Raw genomic sequence first — 22,030 nt, forward strand, 5'->3', positions numbered from 1 at the left:
TGACAAAACCTAAGCACTAGGCTGAAAATAAGCTTCGGTTTGCTCATTATCTTGGGTTGAAAGCCTCCTGTTGCACACATTCAGCTTGACTGCCATAGCATACTAATAGGTTTAAAATAATTAACTGATTATTCGTTTTTGTTTTTTTTTTAAGATGGAGTCTCGCTCTGTCATGCAATGGTGTGATCTCGGCTCACTGAGACCTCCACCTTCCAAGTTCAAGAGATTCTCCTGCCCCAGCCTCCCCGAGTAGCTGGGATTACAGGCACGTGCCACCACGCCTGGCTGATTTTTGTATTTTTTAGTAGAGACGGGGTTTCACCATGTTGGCCAGGCTGGTCTCGAACTCCTGACCTCAAGGTGATTTGCCTGTCTCTGCTTCCCAAACTGCTGGGATTACAGGTGTGAGTCACCACGCCCAGTAAGGTTTTAAAATTCTGCAGACAACACTGCAGATGTAGTTTCTCTTTCTTTTAGATGAAGGCTTCACAATGCTTTGAAGTAACTTGTCCTACAAAATATGGGTTGGGAAATACCAGCCTTTGGTACTCTTGTCCAAGGCAGTGTAACCATATGAATGGAAGAAGCTCAACTGCTTATTTCTAGGATCTCATTCCTGCCACATTCCCTCAAACAGAGAGTTCCAGAAGAACATGGGTCAGAAAAGAGAGAACTGGTGAGCATGGCTATTTTTACTTTTCCTAAAGTTTCCCCTAGAGCTGTTGGAATGGGTGAGAAATGGACAAATGCCTTTGAGCTCTCTCTGGAAAAGAGTAAGAAAAAGGGAAGGCAAAGGAAAAGTCAAGGAAGAGGTTGGAGAAGGGAAAGGCACAGGCTGCAACGAACGTCACCAGCTAACTCAGTAGCGCCATTCCTACTAGAGCTTGCGCAGTGCTGCACTGAGGTGTACAGGTGTCCGAGAAAGCATTATCCTTTGTTTCATTGCTTTGACACAGCTCACAATGCAAGGTTTCTTAATCTTCTTTTAGCGTAGGTTTGTCAATATCACTTTCTCTCTGAATGGATAACGATGATGATGATTTGCCACGACTCTTCACAATTCCACCCAGCACTTCACTTTTCCTATTTTCAAAAGCACTTTCCCTTTCTGAAAACACAGATGGTTTACACTATTATATTAGATAGTGGCTGTGACAGAAACCTTTTTTTCTTACCATAATTGCTTGGGGAGTTTTTCTGGCTGGAACACAGGTACAACTGAAAGCATGCCCTTGAAAGCTGAGCTTTTGTTAGAGTAAGGACTACAAAGGCACGGATTTATATTTTTAAAGACACCACGAGCTGGTTTTATGTAGCTTTATTCCTTTGTCCTAAACTCCCTCCACTTCAAAAGCCACCTGCAACTGTGGTTTGCAAATTAACTGCCTCTGACATCTGAAAAGGGGGAAAAAAGCCCTACAAAAATCTACAAAACCTCACTTGCTACCAGTATGAGAGTAAAGGAAAGCAAGGGAAAGAATATTTTTTAAAAATTTAGTTTTAATTTTTAAAAAGAATTCCTTACTAGAAGATGTAACCCAGCCCACAAATGTTTAAAAAAAGTTTATAATAATATGGGAAGGGGGAGGACTTTGGTATTATATTAAACTAGAAATCCACAGGACATGGGAGCAGTATCCAAAATAGTGTGTTTTTGTACATACACACATAACTTAGAATGTGTCAAGAATTTTTGCTCAGGAAAGAAAAATACTAGAAGGAAATGCTTAGATATATACTTATTATATACTTAGATAAATAACAGTAGCATAGCAGCACCTTTCTGGAGATCGTCTCCAATGATCCTGCCCAATCACCGAATCCAAAAGATTTCATTTAATCAAGAAAACTAATATAGAAAAGGTGAAACCTGAAGGATATACTGACATGAGATGTATTATTGCTTCCAGTAGGACCAAATCAATGAAACACTAGCTATTTCTTTATTAAAAATAGTTTCTTGGCTGTATATGGTGGCTCTTTCCTGTAATCCCAGCATTTTGGGAGGCTAAGGTGGGAGGATTGCTTGAGACCAGCCTGGGCGATATAGTGAGACCTTGTCTCTACAAAAAATTAAAAAAATTATCTGGGCATGGTGGCTTCTGCCTGTGGTCCTAGCTACTCAGGGGGCTGAAGTGGGAGGATTGCCTGAGCCCAGGAGGTTGAGGCTGCAGCGAGCTGTGATTGCACCATTGCACTCCAGCCTCGGTGACAGAGTGAGACCCTGTCTCAAATTTTTTTTCTTTTATTATAAAAGTGAAACATGCACACCTCAGAACATTTGAAAACTAAAGTATAAGGAGAAAAACAAAACCATGTTGGTTCCAATATCAAAGATAACCACTTTAACATTCTAGTGCATTTCCTTCTAGTATTTTTCTTTCCTGAGCAAAAATTCTTGACACATTCTGAGTTATGTGTGTATGTACAAAAACACACTATTTTGGATACTGCTCCCATGTCCTGTGGATTTCTAGTTTAATATAATACCAAAGTCCTCCCCCTTCCCATATTATTATAAACTTTTTTTAAACATTTGTGGGCTGGGTGTGTGGCTCGTGCCTTTAATCCCAGCACTTTGGGAGGCGGTGGCGGGCAGATTGCTTGAGGCCAGGAGTTCAAGACCAGCCTGGACAACATACTGAGGTGCTGTCTCTAAAAAAATTTAAAAATTTTTTTAGAGATTTTTACTGTATTTTGGGTTGTTTCTTATGGCTTGGATTGGTGCAAAGAGTGTGAGTTTGCCTTTTTTTTTTTTTTTTTTTTTAGTGGAAATTCAAAACAGGGAAGAGACCTCCATCCCAGGAGCTTTATACTATCTGGTAAGCCTTTTGGAATATGCTGCATTTCAAAAGAAAACTAGAAAAAAATAGAAAGAATATATGTTGATGTAAATCCTCTGTAGATTTTTGAGTAGTTTTATATTCACTCTAGAAATGTGATGAGCAGTCCATGAAGTCTCTTTAATTAGATGTTTATAGACAGAGATTTGAGACCAGGTTAGTACCAAGGTTCTATTAGCACCACTTACTTATTTACAGATAAGAGAGGGAAAAGGAAAGAAGGGTGGGTGGGAATTTCACCTCCATGGGACTTTGGACAAGAAAGTGCAGAGAAAGAACACGAAGTGGATGAACAGCCTGAGAAAGACAAGGAAGGCTTTCTCTGCAGAAGTTAGCACTTACCAGTCTCTCGGATTCTTGTTATCACCCATTTCTAGAGGTTCTTTTTTTCCAAGTAAGAAATTATTGAAAGTTTGTTCCTCAAAATGGTTTGGGGTGACATGTGACCACCCCACTCTCTCTGAAATGGTTTATTTTCAGGTGACTGAAAAAACAGTAAAGAATTTTATGCCTCTGTGGAGACATCAGAGTCATCCCAGAAAGCTACAGTGTTCACTGGAGCAGCAAATTTCCAAGGAAATCTTATGTTCTCACCTCTCAATTAACAGATATTCATGGGGCAAATTCTATGTATAAGAACTATAGATTTTGTGTTTAGATGGCTAATTGCCGAACCACTGCAAAGCTACAAAGTGACTGGTATTTAAAGTCTTTAACTCCTTGTAGGATCACAAGGTAGTAGCTGAGATCTTATATTAGAGTGGTAGGAAGTGAAGTTCTTGGTAGGAACTTCAAGATTGCTACGTGCCAAAGTCAAGTGCTTGCATCCTATTTATTTAACTAATTTAGAAAGTGTTACGGGCTTTTGGATTGTGAGTTTCTCGTTCTCTTTTTCTGAGAACGAGAACAGCTCTTCATGTTTTGTTACCAATTTTTAAATAAAAAGAAAGTTGCTTTAATTTGTGTCAGTTTAACCTGGATTTATGTCAACATTCTTTTCATTTAAAGGGATATAGCAAATGCACTATTAATAAAACCAGAAAAGGCCTGGCGCAGTGGCTTATGCCTATAATCCCAGCACTTTGGGAGGCTGACGTGGGCAGATCACGAGGTCAGGAGTTCGAGACCAGCCTGGTCAAGACGGTGAAACCCCGTCTCTACTAAAAATACAAAAATTAGCCAGGCGTGGTCTTATACCAATAAGAGGCACTGTGTGCTGGGTACAGTGGCTCAGTGTAACTTTGACTGGTCTCCCCTTTGTGGCTGTCCATGTGAAAGTTGGGTCATGTTTGATGGGGGCATTTCTAGAGTTTGTGGAAGAAATATTTTTTGGATTCAACAAGCAGATGATGTTATATGATGGAGATGAAACAGTGCCTGCCCACCTATCCGCTTCTAAGGAAACCGCCCTGCCCCAAACCCCCACTGACAGAATTGTGGCCATTTGTGTCACTGGAATCTCAGAAGGAGGGGGATGAAAAAGTAGCCATAGAAATAATGGCTGAAAATGGCCGGGCGCGGTGGCTCACGCCTGTAATCCCAGCACTTTGGGGGGTCGAGGCGGGTGGATTGCCTGAGGTCAGGAGTTCGAGACCAGCCTGGCCAACATGGTGAAACCTCGTCTCTACTAAAAATACAAAAATTAGCTGGGCGTGGTGGCAGGTGCCTGTAATCCCAGCTACTCAGGAGGCTGAGGCAGGAGAATCACTTGAATCCGGGAGGCAGAGGTTGCAGTGAGCTGAGATCGCGCCACTGCACTCCAGCTGGGGGACGAGAGCGAGACTTTGTCTCAAAAAAAAAAAAAAAAAAAGGAATAATGGCTGAAAATTTCTCAAATTTGGCAAGTTGGGAAAAAAATACGAGCAAATTCAATAGACTTTCCTTCTCTAAAAGTTTCTAAATTATATTTGACATTTGAAACAACAAGTACAACATTGTGTGATGTTACTCTTCATGTATGTGTGGGAAATATTTAAGATAATTTTAGGTGGGAGAGGGCAAAGAGACTTGAAGGGAGGTAAGGTTTCTATACTTCATCCAACTGGCAAAATGTGGATACTAGGAGATCTTTGTGGTGATGGAATGGTTCTACATCTTGCTTATAGTGGTGGATACAGAAATCTACACGTAATAAAATTATGGACTATTCGGCCGAGGGCAGTGGCTCACACCTGTAATCCCAGCACTTTGGGAGGCCGGGGCGGGTGGATCACGAGGTCAGGAGATCGAGACCATCCTGGCTAATACGGTGAAACCCCGTCTCTACTAAAAATACAAAAAATTAGCCGGGGGCGGTGGCAGTCGCCTGTAGTCCCAGCTACTCAAGAGGCTGAGGCAGGAGAATCGCATGAACCCGGGAGGCGGAGGTTGCAGTGAGCAGAGATAGTGCCACTGCACTCCAGCCCGGGCGACAGAGCGAGACTCTGTCCCCCCAAAAAAAAACTATTCATACACATTGTAACAATGTCAGTGTCTTGGTTTTGATATTGTTGAGATGTAACTGTTGGGGAAACTGCGTGAGGGGTACAGGGACCTCTATGTACTATCTTTGTAATTTCCTATAAATCTATAATTATTTCTAATTAACAAGGTAAAAATAAAAGATAATTGAAAGAAGTTTCTTGAAAATGATAAAAGCAAACATCAATGTATCATTGTGATTCTGTGGCCACAATCAACATTTTAGAAAAGAGAAAGGTTTTCAAAAGCAACGTAGTAGATGAGATGGACTCACTAATTTTCATAAATTTTAAAATTTCATTAAGGGGCAAATATGTAATGGAATAAGAATGTGAGGTGAAAAAGAAATTTAAGATTGGATTTGAAGAGAGACAGGATGGCAGTCCTACCCAGAAATTCAGGATGAACTTCTGTCTTGATTAGATCTGATACTTCTTGCCAGACATACATCTCTACAGCATGAAACTGGTTAATCAACGTTAAGTGTAATAATATTATGTACCCCTTTGAAACCACAAAATATTCTAGGGATAAAAGCTAATTAAACTTTGACAGTTTGTCATATTTTTAGAGATAACTTAGACTAGTTATTTTCTTCCATAAGTTTAATTAGAAGTTATAGAATTAGAATTAGTATTCCCAGTAATATTGATAATTGGAAGAAAATGGTAAAACAAAAGAAAAATTCTCTTGTATGTTGGTAGAAATTGCATGTCAGCAGGACACCAGCAGATGGCAAAGAAAGCTTTCAAAATGTTGATACTTACACAATCATTGATTTGTCATTAAAATAAATGTGAGACTGTTTCAAATGCCAATATAGCAAAATCATGGTACTATTCATTTTGGTCTTCTCTGTGTTTAATCAAGGACACTTGGCAGCAGGGAAAGTTTGCCCTGAAAACTTGACAGAAAGTCAATGGCAGTAGGTATAGACAGAAATACAAAACTTCAGGTCTTGGATTTACCACCTGGAGCTGAATAATGTTGCTCTTAAAGTGGCTTTGCTGCATTGTCCAACTGCCAGTATTAATTACATGGACAGTTTCTAACTGCTATTACTTTGCTATATTTGTTAACGTTTAATATGAACTGGATCAGGCAACTCTGGATTATATGAAGGCTTTTTTAAATGGCAGTTTCTTCCGTCATAAAAGTGCTTATGGGCCAGGCACCGTGGCTTATACCTGTAATCCTAGCACTTTGGGAGGCTGAGGCAGGAGGACTGGTTGAGCCCAGGAGTTTGAGATGAGCCTGGGCAACATATTAAGACCTTGACTCTACCAAAAAAAAAAAAAAAAAAAAAAAAATTAGCTGGGCCTGGTATAATCCCAGCTATCCTGGGGGCTGAGTTGAGAGGATTACTGGATTGCTTGAGCACAGGATGTTGAGGCTGCAGTGAGCTGGGATTGCACCACCGTACTCCAGCTTGGGTGGCAGATTGAGACCCTGCCTCCAGAAAAAAAAAGGTGTCTGTGGAGGTATCATGAAGACAAAAGTGAATGATAAAGATTCACATTGAGAGAGCCTGTTTTTCTAGTTTGTGTTTTCTGATTGACCTTTGTAACTGAGTTGCTATTGTTCACATCTTTGCTCTACAGTTCAATCAAGAGACCAGTCAGATCAGAATTACATTAGTTTAGTATTTTTTTACTTAACCCAAGGGCACAGACATCTGACCACTTCATCAGCCTCAAAACAGAATTTGTCACCTGCTTAATTTACACATGAGTTGGCAAAAATTATTTTTTCCATTTAGTGCTGTCTGGCAACACCATGACTAGATCAGGGGATGGGATATTTGATCTTCCAAATCTGCATAACGTGCAAACGACTAAGTGTAACAGGAAATTTTAAACCCAGAGAGTATTTTCTTTTCATAGGCTTTTAAAAAAATTTACTTTAATTTCAGTCTATTTTTTTCATCTTTTTCTTTAAACAGATATTTCACAGACAAACCAACATGAGAGGCCATGTCAATAATATGTGAACAAACGTTTCTTTAAAAAAGAGAATTTTTCAGAAATTGTTATAGAAAATACAGGTTTCAAATATGGCAGGAAGCTAAATGCATATTTTTGAGAGGAAAGAATGAAAGAAAAAAGCTCCTAGGCCTTTTATTCCAGAAATGGATTTGTATTAAATTATTTCAGATTATACCATAGTTTCTAAGGCATTTATTGGTGATTACAGCGAGAATTTCACTTGTTAGCTGTGTGGCCTGGTCAAGTTGTGTAAACCCTCTAAGTCTTATTTTTTTTTTCTCTGATTTAAATGATAATATCATGTACAAGTCATAGAGTATTCATTACGGTTACATTAGACAATCTGTGCAGCTGTTTCTATGCTTGTCAAATAATAAGTGCTTAAAGGTTAGCTATTATCATTATTACTAAACTAAGCCAGATTGAGAGATTTAAAATCAAAGTCAAAGTAGGGCATTCTAATTTGTAATTTGCATAATGCTTCCTTGTGAATGATCTCATGTGAACCTTACAACAGCCTTTAAGGCCAATGTGCCAGAAAACCCTGGAAGCCCCTTCACTGTTCGCCACGCAATAACCCTGAATGTGGGCAAAGGTGGACTTGCTTGTTGGCTGTCTGTGAGGCACAGCCCCTCAAGGTTGGCACTCCGTTCCCAAGAGGTGATTTATGTACTTCAAAACAACTGCAGGAGATGGAAGCACATGGTATTCCTCAGATTTTAAATCTTGCTCTGTGTCTGATAGGACTTTTGCATTTTTATGACTTCCTAATATTATAGAGGAATCCTACCTCGAGTGCCCCACAGAAGAAAGAAGTTATAACCAAAAGTCTCCTGCAAATCATCACTGTCAGTTTCCTTCAATGTAACAGCAGACAAGGATAAGTTGCCTCACAAGAGGAGTAGGTTGTATCATAAATCTTGCTCTTTTTTCTTTTGTCTGAGCCTGCAAGGGTGGAAGTACGCGATGTCTCCAGTTCCACTTGGAGAGATTCAAAGAAGGAAAACTCATTAGCAGAGGGACAAGGAACCAGTCCAGGCAATATCTGAATATTTATTATTTGATTTTATCTTGAATAGAAGAGAAAGGTGCTTTGTTCAGAAAGCTTCTGATTGATATCTGTCCTTTTGACTTCTGAACCTTTGCCTCTCTGCTTTATAACAAGAATCTATTAATTAACTTGGTGCTTGGCAGAAAGAACTGAGCTTTCCCCGAACTCTAAGAATTCTCCAAAAATGGTCATTAATGCTGGGAAGAGGATTAGCATTGTAATCTCATTTTATACATGAAGAAACTGAAGTTCAGATTAACTTCATACTCAAGCAATAAATAATTTGTAGAGCTGGGCACCAAAGGAGCAAAGGGCTGTTTACTGAGAGACCTGAGCTTCTTATTCTGACTTTGCCTTCTACTGGAGGTTCACCACTTTGGGCCTTAGTTTCCTTACCTTTGAATGGGTTTAATGAATTAGATAGGTGCAGCAGACTTTCTCTGTAAAGGGCCACATCATAAATGTATTTGGCTTTGTGGGCCAAAACATTCCTACAGAGACTACTCTGCAGGAACTATCCAACTCTGCTTTTAAAAGAGGGAACAATTCAACTCTGCTGAAACTTCTGTTTACAGATAGCAGGTAAACAAATGGGTGTGAGTTATGTCTGATGACACTTAATTTACAAAAACAGGCAGCAGGTTGGACTTGATCCATAGGGTATAGTTTGCAGATCACTAGACTGGATGATGTAGAAGTTTTTTTAACTGCGAATATTTGATGACTCAGCTTGTTTTAATAGCAATGCTATTTCCCTAGGAAAGTCACCTTGATTATTCAATCGTCTGTGGCTTGTGCAGTTTGTGGAGTACCTAAAGATTTTTCTGCAGCTTTTCCTTTCTTCTTCCATTTTTGAATGCCTGCTGTGTGTATTGCAATTACAAATTATCTTAATGTCATTCTGCTTAGGGCTTAGGGTTTAGGGTTTATGTGTCAGGGGAGTGGGGAGCAAGGTGTGTGGGATTGGAGTGTGGAGTGCATGAAGGTGGGTGAGGTGTGGTCTCCTGGGTAGGATGACTGACTTGGAATGAAGACTCAAAACCTTAGGAGAACCTTCTGAATGTTAGTTCTGACCTCAGATGATCAACAGATTAGCTGCTTTTGCTATATTAGGCAAGGCTTGAGCAAGTGTCTCAGAGCTGCCAGGAATGGGGGAGGGTGTAAGGTAGGAAGATGGAAGAACGTGTCTCAACTTAGAGGAAAATATGATTTCTCCTGTTACAAAAATCAAACTGTAAATACTTCTGTAACTGTGGTCCCAAGCTACATCCAAGAGGGTAAGCACTGCTTTCCCATGGGGGACACTGTACCCTAAGTTCTTACTCCCCTTCCTGAACTATGTGAAGGAGAGGAGAACAGTTCAACTCTATCATTGTTTAATAAATTCCTCTAATAAGAGAATTAGAGTATTGGTGGGGCGTAGTGGCTCACACCTGTAATCCTAGCACTTTGGGATATTGAGGTGGGAGGATCACTTGAACTCTGGAGTTTGAGACCAGCCTGAGCAACATAGCAAGTCTTCGTCCCTACAAATTTTTTTTTTAAAGTTAGCTGAGCACGGTGGCATGTGCCTGTGGTCCCAGCTACTCTGGAGGTTGAGGTGAGAGGATCACTTGGGTCTGGGAGGTTAAGGCTGCAGTGAGCCATAATCACACCACTGCACTGCAGCCTGGGCAACAGAGCAAAATATAGCACACGGGCCAAACTTTAAGAGTAACAGCCATGGCAAATGAACCTATTTACTCTTTATAAAACTTGTATTATTGCTACACAAAGCTTCTTTGGAATTTCAAAGTGAAGAATTTTCTTAAAAGACCAGAGAATCTGTTGGGTGTGGTGGCTCACGCCTGTAATCTCAGAACTTTGGGAGGCCAAGGCGGGTGGATCACTTGAGCCCAGGAGTTTGAGACCAGCCTGGCCAACATGGTGAAACCCCATCTCTACCAAAAATACAAAAAATTATCCGGGTGTGGTGGCATGCGCCTGTAATCCCAGCTACTCAGGAGGCTGAGGTGGGAGGATCACTTGAGGTGGAGGTTGCAGTGAGCCATGATTGCACCATTGCACTCCAGCCTGGGTGACAGAGCAAGACCCCATCTCAAAAAATGAAAAAAAATTAGCCAGGCATGGTGGTGTGCACCTGTATTCCCAGCTACCTGCGTTCAGTAGGCTGAGGTGGAGGATCGCAGTCCAGGAGTTGGAGGCTGCAGTAAGTTATAATTGTACCACTGCACCCCAGCCTAGGTGACATAGGGAGACTCTGTCTCAAAAAAACAAAAGCAAACAAACAGAAAAACCCACCAGAGAATATATATCATGATAGTTTGCCTACTTCTGTCAAGGAGCATTATTTCTATTCAAATGTTATATTTGGCACTAAAATCATAAAAAGTCTTAAATACTTATTTTTAATACCTCCCTATCTCTTTACCGTCTGCCTCTCCCCACCTACTGCTTTCTGGGAAATCACTGCAAATGATTTACTTTGTGTCCTTTTTGAGGTTTTTTTCTGTACATTTACGAGTGTGTGCCTGTATTTGGCCTGATGTGTGATTATTAGACAATAATTAGATCACCACATATGATTATTAGACAATGTTTCTGCCTATTTAGACTATTGGTATCACCAGATACAAGTCTGCCTAGCTACAATGTGATAATGCCTTTTGATAGGTCCTAGGAAATATTCAGCACAGGAAGTAAAACAAAAACTTCCCCTTAAACACATAGAATTGCATTGGTGTATTCCTTCAGAGGCAGGTTTAATTCAATCCTCTGAAGTGGAGGTCTGGGTGTATTTCCAGCATCAAGTTCTACTGTTACCTAAGATATTTTAGATGATTGGGGTGAGGGTTCTTTTTTTTTTCAGTCATGATGTTAACTGAATCATGTTTTCATTCTACTTTCCTACCCTAATATTCCTACTGTAATATTAACTGTTCTAATATTTCCTCCTCTAATATTAATCTAATAGTCCCAGGCACTGTGGTTTATATGAAAACTTGTTGAGTCTATTGGATGGAGAGAAATTTGGGTGCTTGAAGTAGATTGTAGGCTGAAAGAACCTAAGATTCTACCATAGTTAGACAAGCCAAGAAGCCAATAAGCCCAAGGAAGCATAACTTTAAGTTGCTGTAACTTCATCCTTAATTTGTCCTGATTTGCTGAGATATCTCCATTCATCCTTGCTCACCCACTAATAGCTAGAGGATCCCTGCGGCCACCTAGAGCTGAGCCCATCTTCATAATTCTCTCTTGTGGCATCAGACTCTTGTCTGTGATTTCATTTTATGAATACGAATAAAGAACACGGCTGGAAAAGGAAGATTTAATAGCATATTTTGCTGAAAATGTGAGCAATTAAAATGGGCTGACCCAAATGTCAAAGATTTAAGAATGTGGATTGCTATGGAGAGAAGTTCTACCTAATAAGTGCAGTTGACAAAATGAGGAATTTTTTCAGGACAAAGGGTAAGTTTAGGAAAAACAAAATCTGTTGTGAGTATCTGAAAATAACGAGCAAAGGAAGAGAGAAAAGGACAAATCTACATCAAGTCCTACTAAACCGAGATGTGCATCTGACCCGTGCATGTGGGGAAATCAATAAAATTAGAGCAAAGTCATTTCCCAATTTTCATAGATGAGTGTATTCTTTCAAAAATTAGTAGGTCCTGTAAGAAAATCAATTTTCTGCATTTTTCTACAGGAAATTATACTTGATTCAATGTAAAAAGGAAACTAGAGGAAGAAAATGAATATGACAGTATTGAGATCATGTGAGAAAAAGAGAAGGAAATGCGTGTGTGGGGTGTGTGTGTGTGTGTGTGTGTGTGTGAGAGAGAGAGAGAGAGAGAGAGAGAAATAGCACACAGGAGTAGCAGGAGGGGCAGAATGAAGGGCATAGACCCTTATCATATCATAAAATAAAGAATTTTTAAAGAACAAATCCATGTCATAGAGAAACTGTGAAAGGTAATATTGGAAAAATATCCTATATGCTTACTTAGTTAGAATCTACTATAATGGTTTAGTACTCAAACTGTTTATTTTTCCACGCCTGTGAAGATGATACATTATGTTTAGTTTAATGATTCTGGGTGAAGTACAGCTGCCCTGTGCAAACACTTGGCATTTTATGCATCACCAACCCCAGGGGCAAGTCACACCTTTCTGCCTTTAAATCCTTGCAGGGGCAGCCAAGTCTGGAGCCTTCCCCAAGAGAGCTGCAGGTGGAGGTGGCTCCGTACTTAGGATAAGATTCATAGAGCCCAAGAAGGAGCGAATGCGATCCCCTCTGTGAAGGTTGATTCACTTCTCCCTGTTTTGGGTGTTTTCCCACATAGCATTTCTGGCTAAAGCCCTTTAGATTCAACTTGGATTAAAAATGCAACAACATGAGACACCCTCCTAGGGCTCATTCATCTCCTGCCCTGATAGGCTTGTTGGATTTTAGAAAAATACTACAAACACGACAAATGGTTCTGTAGTATAAGTATTTCTTATGCAATATTTGGGATATACCTATCCAGCAGAATTATTCACTCTTTACCTGAAATTAAAATTTAACTGGACCACCTGGATTTTATTTGGCAACTCTATTGCTTGAGCTCTGGGAGCCTCCAGAGTATCTGAGACGTGTCTTAGCAGGGCAGACCCTACGTGTGTTTGGAGCGAAGGGCATGGGACAGACGCTGATGCAGGAAGTGTAAGTAAAATGACAAAAACATGCAAATCTGACAGGTGAGCAGAGAAAAACCATTCCAAGTCTTTTGTTACTTTATCCGCAACACCGTTTCCTTAGGGGGAAGGAGTGAGCCAGCAGCCCTTTCCTTCCCGACTGTTCTCCTGAGAGCACCCCTTGTGACTTCTGGGCCAGGATCTGCATTTTACATATTTAAGGAGCGATTTCAGCTGGCAGGCAATGAGTTCATCATACAGAAGAATGGACCAGACACTGGGAACAGGTTGTGTGTTGGGTAGGGGTGGTGAAAATGGGACACACCAAAACACATAGTGATAAGCTACAGGGACAGGGCAGACCTTCCAAATCACACTTACTGCATGAATGCAAACACACACAAACATGCTCATCGTTGATTTTTCAAAAAAATATATATTTTCTCTTCATAAATAACTCTCATTTAATTTATTAACCTGTGGCTGTTCTTGGAGAATTTCCTAGTGAGCAAGAACATGTGGACATCCACCATCTCTGGTCTGGAGGTAGCCAGCCAGGGTCTGAGCTGCTGGGCTCCCTGCTGAGCTGCTTGGCCAACACAGGGTCTGGAAGCATCTCTTCTCCTAACACTGAGATCTCAGTCTGTGGTGGTCAAGAATGAACTCCTCTTGTTTAACCCATATATTTATTTTAAATAAAATTATCACCTCAATTCCATATATCTAGTTAGAAAGATTTTAACTTGGATTTGAGGACCTTTTAACTCTTAAGCCTGCAAAAGTTCTAGACTGAATGATAATTACTGACATTTGATGCATCTAGCACTAAAATGGAATGATATAATATTCTGACACAGGCTTTTCTTTCCAATTTATTCATCATTATTTATCTTGACTCTAAGTCTGATGATCTTCTTGTAGAATACTCTATATTGAAGTTATGCTGAGTTCAATCATAAAGCTAAGCCTAGTTAGACAGTGGGATTTTCTTTTTGGAACTCGAATGTTATATATATATATATGTTTCATATGCACACATTCTCATATATAGCCCATGGCTATATTATTATGTAGGTTCCAGTGTCACGGAAACTCGTTAAGCTTTTCTGTGTCTCTGTGCCTAAAATCTACTGACAAAAATACAGTTTAACCACACACACTTAAATACAGTTTAGAGGGAAAAGGAGGTGCTATTTATACAGGATAGATAGAAGTTTTAAAATAGTGAAATAAATCTGCTTTCTGTTAATAAAACTCATAAAATGTGCGACCAATATTACTGGGTCATCCATTTCTTCTTATTTTCTCACAGTGATATTTCAGGTCTTTTGGGATAGTCACTTCGTGGCTATCTTGGAATAAAACAGTCATTTCAATTCTGTGACGGGTCATAAGCAGGGTGTCTGGTCATTTTAGGGTCACAGCCCTAAAAGGCCGAGCCTAATTATTGGGAGTAGGAGCTGGCCGGGATCAGCTCCTAGGACCTGTGTGGGGATCTTGGAAGTTCCTCCCCGCTGGGCTGTGCTGTCCCTCCCTCATGGTGCTGTAGTTGCAGTTTCCCCTGTGGATGCCAGAGATGGAGATGGCAAGGAGGTGTGGGAGAGTGGCCAGAGGTGGGGATAGAGGCAGATAGCGAAGGAAAACCTTTGGTTTGTAGGACATGGGTGGTATCTTGTTCCTGGCAACTATGTGTGACGACAGCAAGGGCACAGTCTTTGGGGACAGTCGTGCCGTAGCCAGCACAGAGGACAGGCTGGCTGCGGGCCCGCGCACTCACCCGTGCTGCTCTGGATGGTCCTAACGGTGGTGGTGGTGCGCGGCGGCGAGGACGACCTCAGGGACACGCACTCATCGTCCTGGGAGCAGCCTTTCTCGATGGCCCGCACATAGCTGTGGCTCCGCATGCGGAAGCAGCCGGGCATGGGCAGGTCCAGCGCTTCCACGGCCTGCGACTCCAGCTCGCTGAACACGGACTCGCACACGGACTCGAACTGCCCGTTCACTTCCATCTCGCTCACCTGCGGGCAGACACAGGCGTTGTGACACTCGCCTCCATCTGGTGGAGGATCAACCTCTCCAAGCATCTGTGAACTTCAATCCCCAGAAGAAAAAGCAGCGTCTGGTTATGTTAAGCTCAAATGCATTTTATTTCCTTTCTGTTACAGGCTATAATTGAATGGCATCCAGCTTATAATTCCAAACAATAGATTACTTTTTTTTTTTTTTTGTTTTTTTAGTAGAGACAGGGTTTCACCATGTTGGCCAAGCTGGTCTCGAACTCCTGACCTCAAGTGATCCACCCGCCTGGGCCTCCCAAAGTGCTGGGATTATAGGCATGAGCTACCACCACCAGCCTTGATTACATTTCAAAGAAAAAAGGGCACTGTTTGTAGAACGCGAGGAAATGTGGGGCTTATTCCAATGCATGATATTCCTATTTATAAACGCAAACTTGGAGAAGAATTTTATCAGTCCATTGTCAGAGTTCATGTATTTCGGTATAACTTTTTAGCACAAACATTTTAGAAACAAGTATTTTTACAGTGCCTTTTGAAGTGACTAGTTTGTTAAATAATTTCAGTGTTAAGCTTAATTTAGTGCAAAGTATGGAAACATGCCCTATATTTTCTGGCAAGATGCTCACATTTTGCACAAAAATAGACTAAACTCAGATATGTCAAAATCTTGAAAAGCACCATCAAGATTTTCAAACTATTTACAAGTTTCAGTCTTCTTTATAAAAAGCCCACATGGGCAGAGTGTGGTGGCTCGCACCTATTACCCAGCACTTTGGGAGGCTGTGGCAGGAGGATCACTTCAGCCCAGGAGGTCGAGGCTGCAGTAAGCCCTGATTGCACCACTGCATTCCAGCCTGGGCAACAGAGAGAGATCTTGTCTCAACAAACAAACAACAACAAAAAAACCTGATACAGAAATATTTGGCGTAATTGGAAAAAAATCTTTGAAATGAGGGTCCTCTTTTTTTGAAGAATAAATTTTTATTGATTTATATTCCTCCTGTATATTACTTACATTAGGTTTGAGCCCTACTTAAGAAAAAATATTCCTGACTGGATGTTCTAGTCAACTTCTCACTTTTTAGTTGACTTGCTAGAGATTTGGGAGCATTTCTCAATTTTCTGTTACCTTCCAGGACATCTTATCTCTATTTTCCTAATGTCAAATTCATGAGGCACTGAGAATTTAACAAATTAAACTACAATTAGGTTTTGAACACTTCCTGAAAACTATTACAATTTTTGGCTGTCTCCTCATTTTGTATTATCTGAAGTTGTGCTCCAGTAATGACTAATTTCTTTAAACTTCAGATAAAAGTGACCAATTACCTTAAGGCATATCAACAGAAAGAGACATGCATTTTTTAACAGGAATTCTTTACAGTTTAAAAATGCTATTTTCACATTCTTTATCTAATTTGTTATGTGAAATCCCTGCACATTTTCCAGGCTAATAACTATATATGTCCATATTAGAAAGTTATATCTGGGCCGGGTGCGGTGGCTCACGCTTGTAATCCCAGCACTTTGGGAGGCCGAGGCGGGCGGATCACGAGGTCAGGAGATCGAGACCACGGTGAAACCCCGTCTCTACTAAAACTACAAAAAAATTAGCCGGGCGTGTTGGCGGGCTCCTGTAGTCCCAGCTACTCGGAGAGGCTGAGGCAGGAGAATGGCGTGAACCCGGGAGGCGGAGCTTGCAGTGAGCCGAGATCACGCCACTGCACTCCAGCCTGGGCGACAGAGCGAGACTCCGTCTCAAAAAAAAAACAAACAAAAAAAAGAAAGTTATATCTCTATATATTCTTGTTTTTAAAGAAATACATGGACATACATTTAGAGGTAAAGGAACGTATCTGCAACTATCAAATGGAGCGAGAGAGAGAAAGAGTGAGCAAGTGAGCCAAAATCTCAGCAATCCATACATTTCAATCTGGGTCAAGGATATACAGGAGTCTTTGTATTACATGTGTGACTCTTTTTTAAGGTTGCAATTGTTTCAAAGCCAAAAATAAAGCAAATATATATGTGTGTATGTCTATATACATCTGCAAATGTATGGGTGTATATATACAAAGACGTATATATATAATATATGTATATAATTTATTCATTTTTTTCCCCTTTTAATCAACATGCCAAACTTTACAAAGAGATAGCAAAATATCTCTGTCAAAGGTAACAATCATTAAACTCGGATGATTATCTTTCCAGATAGTATATATGTCTCCTCTTGTACTTTGTATAAAACTTGAATTAAATATAATTCTGCAACTTGTTGGTTTTTTAGTTAACCCTCTAGGTTAAACTTATATTCTTTTCTTTTTTTTGAGGTAGGATCTTGCTCTGTCACCCAGGATGGAGTGCATTGGCACGAACAAGGCTTACTGTAGCCTCAAGCAATCCTCCTGACTCAGTTTCCTGGATAGCTGGGACCACAGGTATGCACCACCAGGCCTGGCTTTTTTTTTTTTTTTTCTGGAGAGACAGGGTTTCGCCATGTTGCCCAGGCTGGTCTCAAACTCCTGGTCTCAAGCCATCCTCCCACCTCCACCTCCCAAAATGCTGGGATTACAAGTGTGAACTACGGCTCCTGGCTAAACTTATATTCTTAATAGAATTCTTCTTCATTCCCTTTTATCCTTTTATTTTCACTATACACAGATACAGAAAACCATACAAAATAAATATATAACTTAATGAATTATAATAAGGCAAACACCTTGGAACCACTACCCAGATCAAGAAGCAAAACTTTTCCGGACACCCTAGAAGCCCTCCACATGCCCCCATATTCACAATCTCCACTCTCCCTCTAATAGTACATAACTAGTACCCTGACTTTTATTGCGTTCACTTTTGTGCATTTCTTTATGTTTTATTTCACCCAAGTGTGCATCCCTGGGCTCTAGTTTGTCTTACCCATTTTTAAAATCTGATACATTTTAAAATTCGCCTTTAACATACGCTTATTTTGACTTAGCTATTGAGAATCTAGGTTGTTTGCCTCATAGGGGTTCCCATAGTCTGGGTTTTGCTGATTTCATACTCATGGTGGAGTTCATCATGTTCCTCTGTATTTTGTATTGCCTGAAAATTGGAATCCAGATTCAGAGATTTGATGAGATTCAGGTTCAACCTTTTTGGCAAGGCTAGAGGCCATGCGTTTATTTCATCAGGAGGCATATTATGTCTAGTTTGTCTCTCTTTTTTGTTGTTAAGAGTCATCTATGCTCAGTGCCTAGATTTGTTAATCCTTGGGAGCTGCAAAATGCAATATTCTATAATTACTTTTACAACTACTAGTTGGAATATTCTCTTTCACATTACTTGTTCATTTAATGATTTAGTTAATATAGGAATGGTAGGATAAATGCTTGATTTCCCCTCTTTATTTACTAATTTTCAAGATAAATTTGTTCTCTCTTATATTCCATATGTAATCAATTTTTTAAAAATATCACATTAACTCATAGATTTAAAAATATTTGATGGTTTTAAGTCAGTTGAAATAATTATCCTTAATGAACTCAAATTTGTCCCATCTTTGGTCAGTGGGAGCCTTTTAGGTTGGTTTGGGGGTCTTTTTGACATGAAAGTAGTAATCTTTGAGAATTTCTTTGATATCTGGTATGACAAGGTATTCTAAACTCAACTTAAACCTTTCCTGCCCAGTCCTGGAATCAGTATGTTTCCAAAAAGCCCTTTCTTTTTTTAGTGGGAAATGGTATTACAAGAACACAATCTGGGTACTAGGGAGATATATTGTCATTGCTACTGGGTTAATCATCGTTCTTAGGCCTTTTCAGTGAGAAGAACTAGGATATAAATACTATAGGGTTCTTATGTAACCTCTTCGATATATGTTTATTCTTAGATCTTTATTCCATACTAAGAATCTTGGTTCTCAAGGACGTGGGAGATGATGGAGTTGGAATATTCTATAACTATCCATTTGCTTTATCCCATAGTATATGCACAGAAAACAGTACCAATACTACCCCTGCCCACATATGATTAAAGAGCAAACAATTTTATTTTACATGTGGTCCCTCTATTCTTTTCTCATTTTTAAATAGTTGTGCTATATTTACATCATCAGAGCAAATAAACCTATTATGCTCCCCAACCAGTGAACGCTCATTTAGTCTTAGTCCTACAAATAATTGTTTAATATTTGCCACTACAGGTGGTCCATGACTTACGATTTTTCTGCTTTATGATGATACAAGATTGATATGCATTCAGTAGAAACTGTACTTTGAATTTTGAATTTAGATCTTTTTCTGGGCTATTGATATGTGGTATAGTATTCTCTCGAGATTCTGGGTAGGTGCTCAGCCATGCAATTACAAGGGTAAATAACTGATACTCCAAAGTGTACTGTGTTGCCAGTGTTTTTTGGATATTGTGGTTTTTTTTTTTTCACATCCCATCATGTTTACAAAATGCCCATTTTTGACTTAAGGTATTTTCAACTCACAATGGGTCTATCAGGGATGTAATCCCATTGTAAGTAGAAGAGCATCTGTAGTTCTTATGTCTGGTCATTTTGGTTGTTTAGAGCTCATTGTCTAGTACATGTCTCAGAATGTGTTCATGGAATCAATATTCCCTGCATTCATCCATGCTTATAACAGTTTGTACGTTTTATACTTGAAAGTCAGTTTTTCTGGATATAAAAATCTGACTCACATATTTTTCCTTGAGTGTATTAAAATGCTACACACATCATTTTCTTCCAGCATAAACCATTCCTGTTAAAGGGTCCAATGATAACTCAGTTTTCATTTTGTTAAGTCAGTTGTTCTTTTTGTCTAGAAATCCAAAGTGTTTTTTAAGAAATTCTTTAAAGTCTTGTAATTTTACCAGAATATGTCCTGATGTTGATTGTTTCGGGTCCATTTCTCAGGTCCGTGGTGTGTTTACATGGTGTGTTCTTCCAATATGTAGCTTCGAATCAACTTTTTATTTCAGGAAAGTTTAAAAAAATTCATTGTTTTTCTTACTTGTTCTGTTCCTTTGATTTTCTTCTGAAGGGACTTCTATTATCTGTATGTCTAATCTTCTTTGTTTTTGATATTTGTCAATTTCTCTTTTTAACTCTTCATTTGTGTTCTCTCTCTCTCTCTTTCTCTCTCTTTCTCTCTCTCTCTCTCTCTAAGAGATAGGGTCTAGCTCTGTTGCCCAGGCTGGAGTGCAGTGGTGTGATCATAGCTCACTGCAGCCTCAACCTCCTGGGCTCAAGCTATCCTCCGGCCTCATCCTCCTGAGTAGCTGGAACAACAGGCATGAGCTACTGCACTCAGTCCCATTTCTTTTTGATTTTAAAATTTTCCTTCCTTTTTAGTTCCTTTTTTTTAGTGTATTTTTACCTTTTTGTAGATTTTACTAACCTACGTTCTAAAACATAGCAGTTTACAGTCCAAACAGCAAGTAATACAGAGTTCATTTCTCAGCATGGTCACCAGAATAGAATGTTAGCTCAGTTTTTGCTGCTCTATGTCAAGAATGATACTGTGCTGTTTTGATTTACATCCTACAAATGTGAATAGGCACCTGTCACTTTATTTACTGGCTTTTGACTTATTTACTGGCTTTTGTATTTTTTTCTCTCATTATTTTTATTTATAAGCTTTGACCAAGATTCTTTTGGGTTATCTTTTCTTACTAATTTGTAGAAATACTTTAAGTAACTATAACATTTACCCTTTTTGTTAATGTGTGTCAATATTCTTCCTACCAATTGTATTTTAACTTTATCATATATTTTCCCACACAGAAATATTTAATTTTATTTAGAATAGATCTTTTCTTTTACTTTATATTTTCTAGAATTTGTGTTTTATTACAAGTAATAATTCTGACCACAATAGTATCTATATATTCTCCTAACATTTATTTTAATGCATTTTGTTACTTTGTGTTATTGCTTCGATTTTTAAATTTACTTAGATGTATTTTTTACATGGGATGAAGAAGAATTTTAGTGTTCCTTCAATTATATAGTGGACAATTTGCTTGAATTCTCTGAGCTTCACTTTCCTCATCTGTAAAATAAGTACAATAATACTTATCTCATAAGAGTACTTTAAGGATAAAAATAAAATAATGTCAAAATGCATTTTTTGTTTTTGAGATGGAGTCTCACTCTGTCACCCAGGCTGGAGTGCAGTGGCATGATCTTGGCTCACTGCAACCTCTGCCTCCCAGATTCAAGCGATTCTTCTGCCTTAGCCTCCTGAGTAGCTGGAACTAGAGGCATGTGACACCATGCCTGGCTAACTTTTTTTTTGTATTTTTAGTAGAGAAGGGGTTTCACCATATTGGCCAGGCTGATCTGGAACTCCTGATCTCATCATCCATCCACCTGAGCCTCCCAAAATACTGAGATTACAGGCGTGAACCACCGTGCTTGGCCCAAAATTCACATTATATGTCTAGGCATATGGTAGACACTCCATAAATGGTGGACACTCCATAAATGGTGGATATTATTTTTTGTGATAGTGTAGTGGGAAAATAGTAGTAGGAAGTAAATATGTTAGTCCAACTCTCTGAGACTGAGATTCATAAATTAAAAAATGATCTTTCTTACAGAATAGATGTGAAATTAATTAGATAATAAGCAAGGCTACTAGCATGTATCAGGTAATCACAAAATGGTAACTAATTATTCCATTGTTATTCTTTCTACTGTTAATACTACTATTACTAGCAATATTATTGCCACCAATGCCAGCAGGCATTGAAGTCATTTACCAGTTAAGAGTCAGGACACTTGGGTTTCCTAGCCTCTGTCACTGACTGGCTGGGTACCCACAGACAATTAATTTATCTAGGTTTCCACTTCATTCTCTTTCTCTCTACACACACACACACACACACGCACACACACCATGCCACATGCACACACACACACACATAATGAAGGGATGGCCTAAGTCAAAGTCACAGCTAAGCTGCTGGTACTAAAACAGCTGCCTAGTTACATTA

General features: G+C 39.4%; 1 protein-coding gene across 10 annotated transcripts in view; it reads right to left on the reverse strand.

Annotated features, from left to right (window-relative positions):
• DLGAP1 (DLG associated protein 1) overlaps positions 1-22,030 on the reverse strand; it is a 988,253-nt gene that overhangs the window by 221,822 nt on the left and 744,401 nt on the right. For all 10 annotated transcript variants that reach the window (XM_030810696.1, XM_030810698.1, XM_030810695.1 and 7 more), the window contains one exon: positions 14,794-15,034. In XM_030810696.1, coding sequence (XP_030666556.1) covers positions 14,794-15,034 — 241 coding nt within the window. The remainder of the gene's footprint in view (positions 1-14,793; positions 15,035-22,030) is intronic.

The sequence above is a fragment of the Nomascus leucogenys genome, chromosome 4 (assembly GCF_006542625.1).
Source record: "Nomascus leucogenys isolate Asia chromosome 4, Asia_NLE_v1, whole genome shotgun sequence".
NCBI classification, from domain to species: domain Eukaryota; kingdom Metazoa; phylum Chordata; class Mammalia; order Primates; family Hylobatidae; genus Nomascus; species Nomascus leucogenys.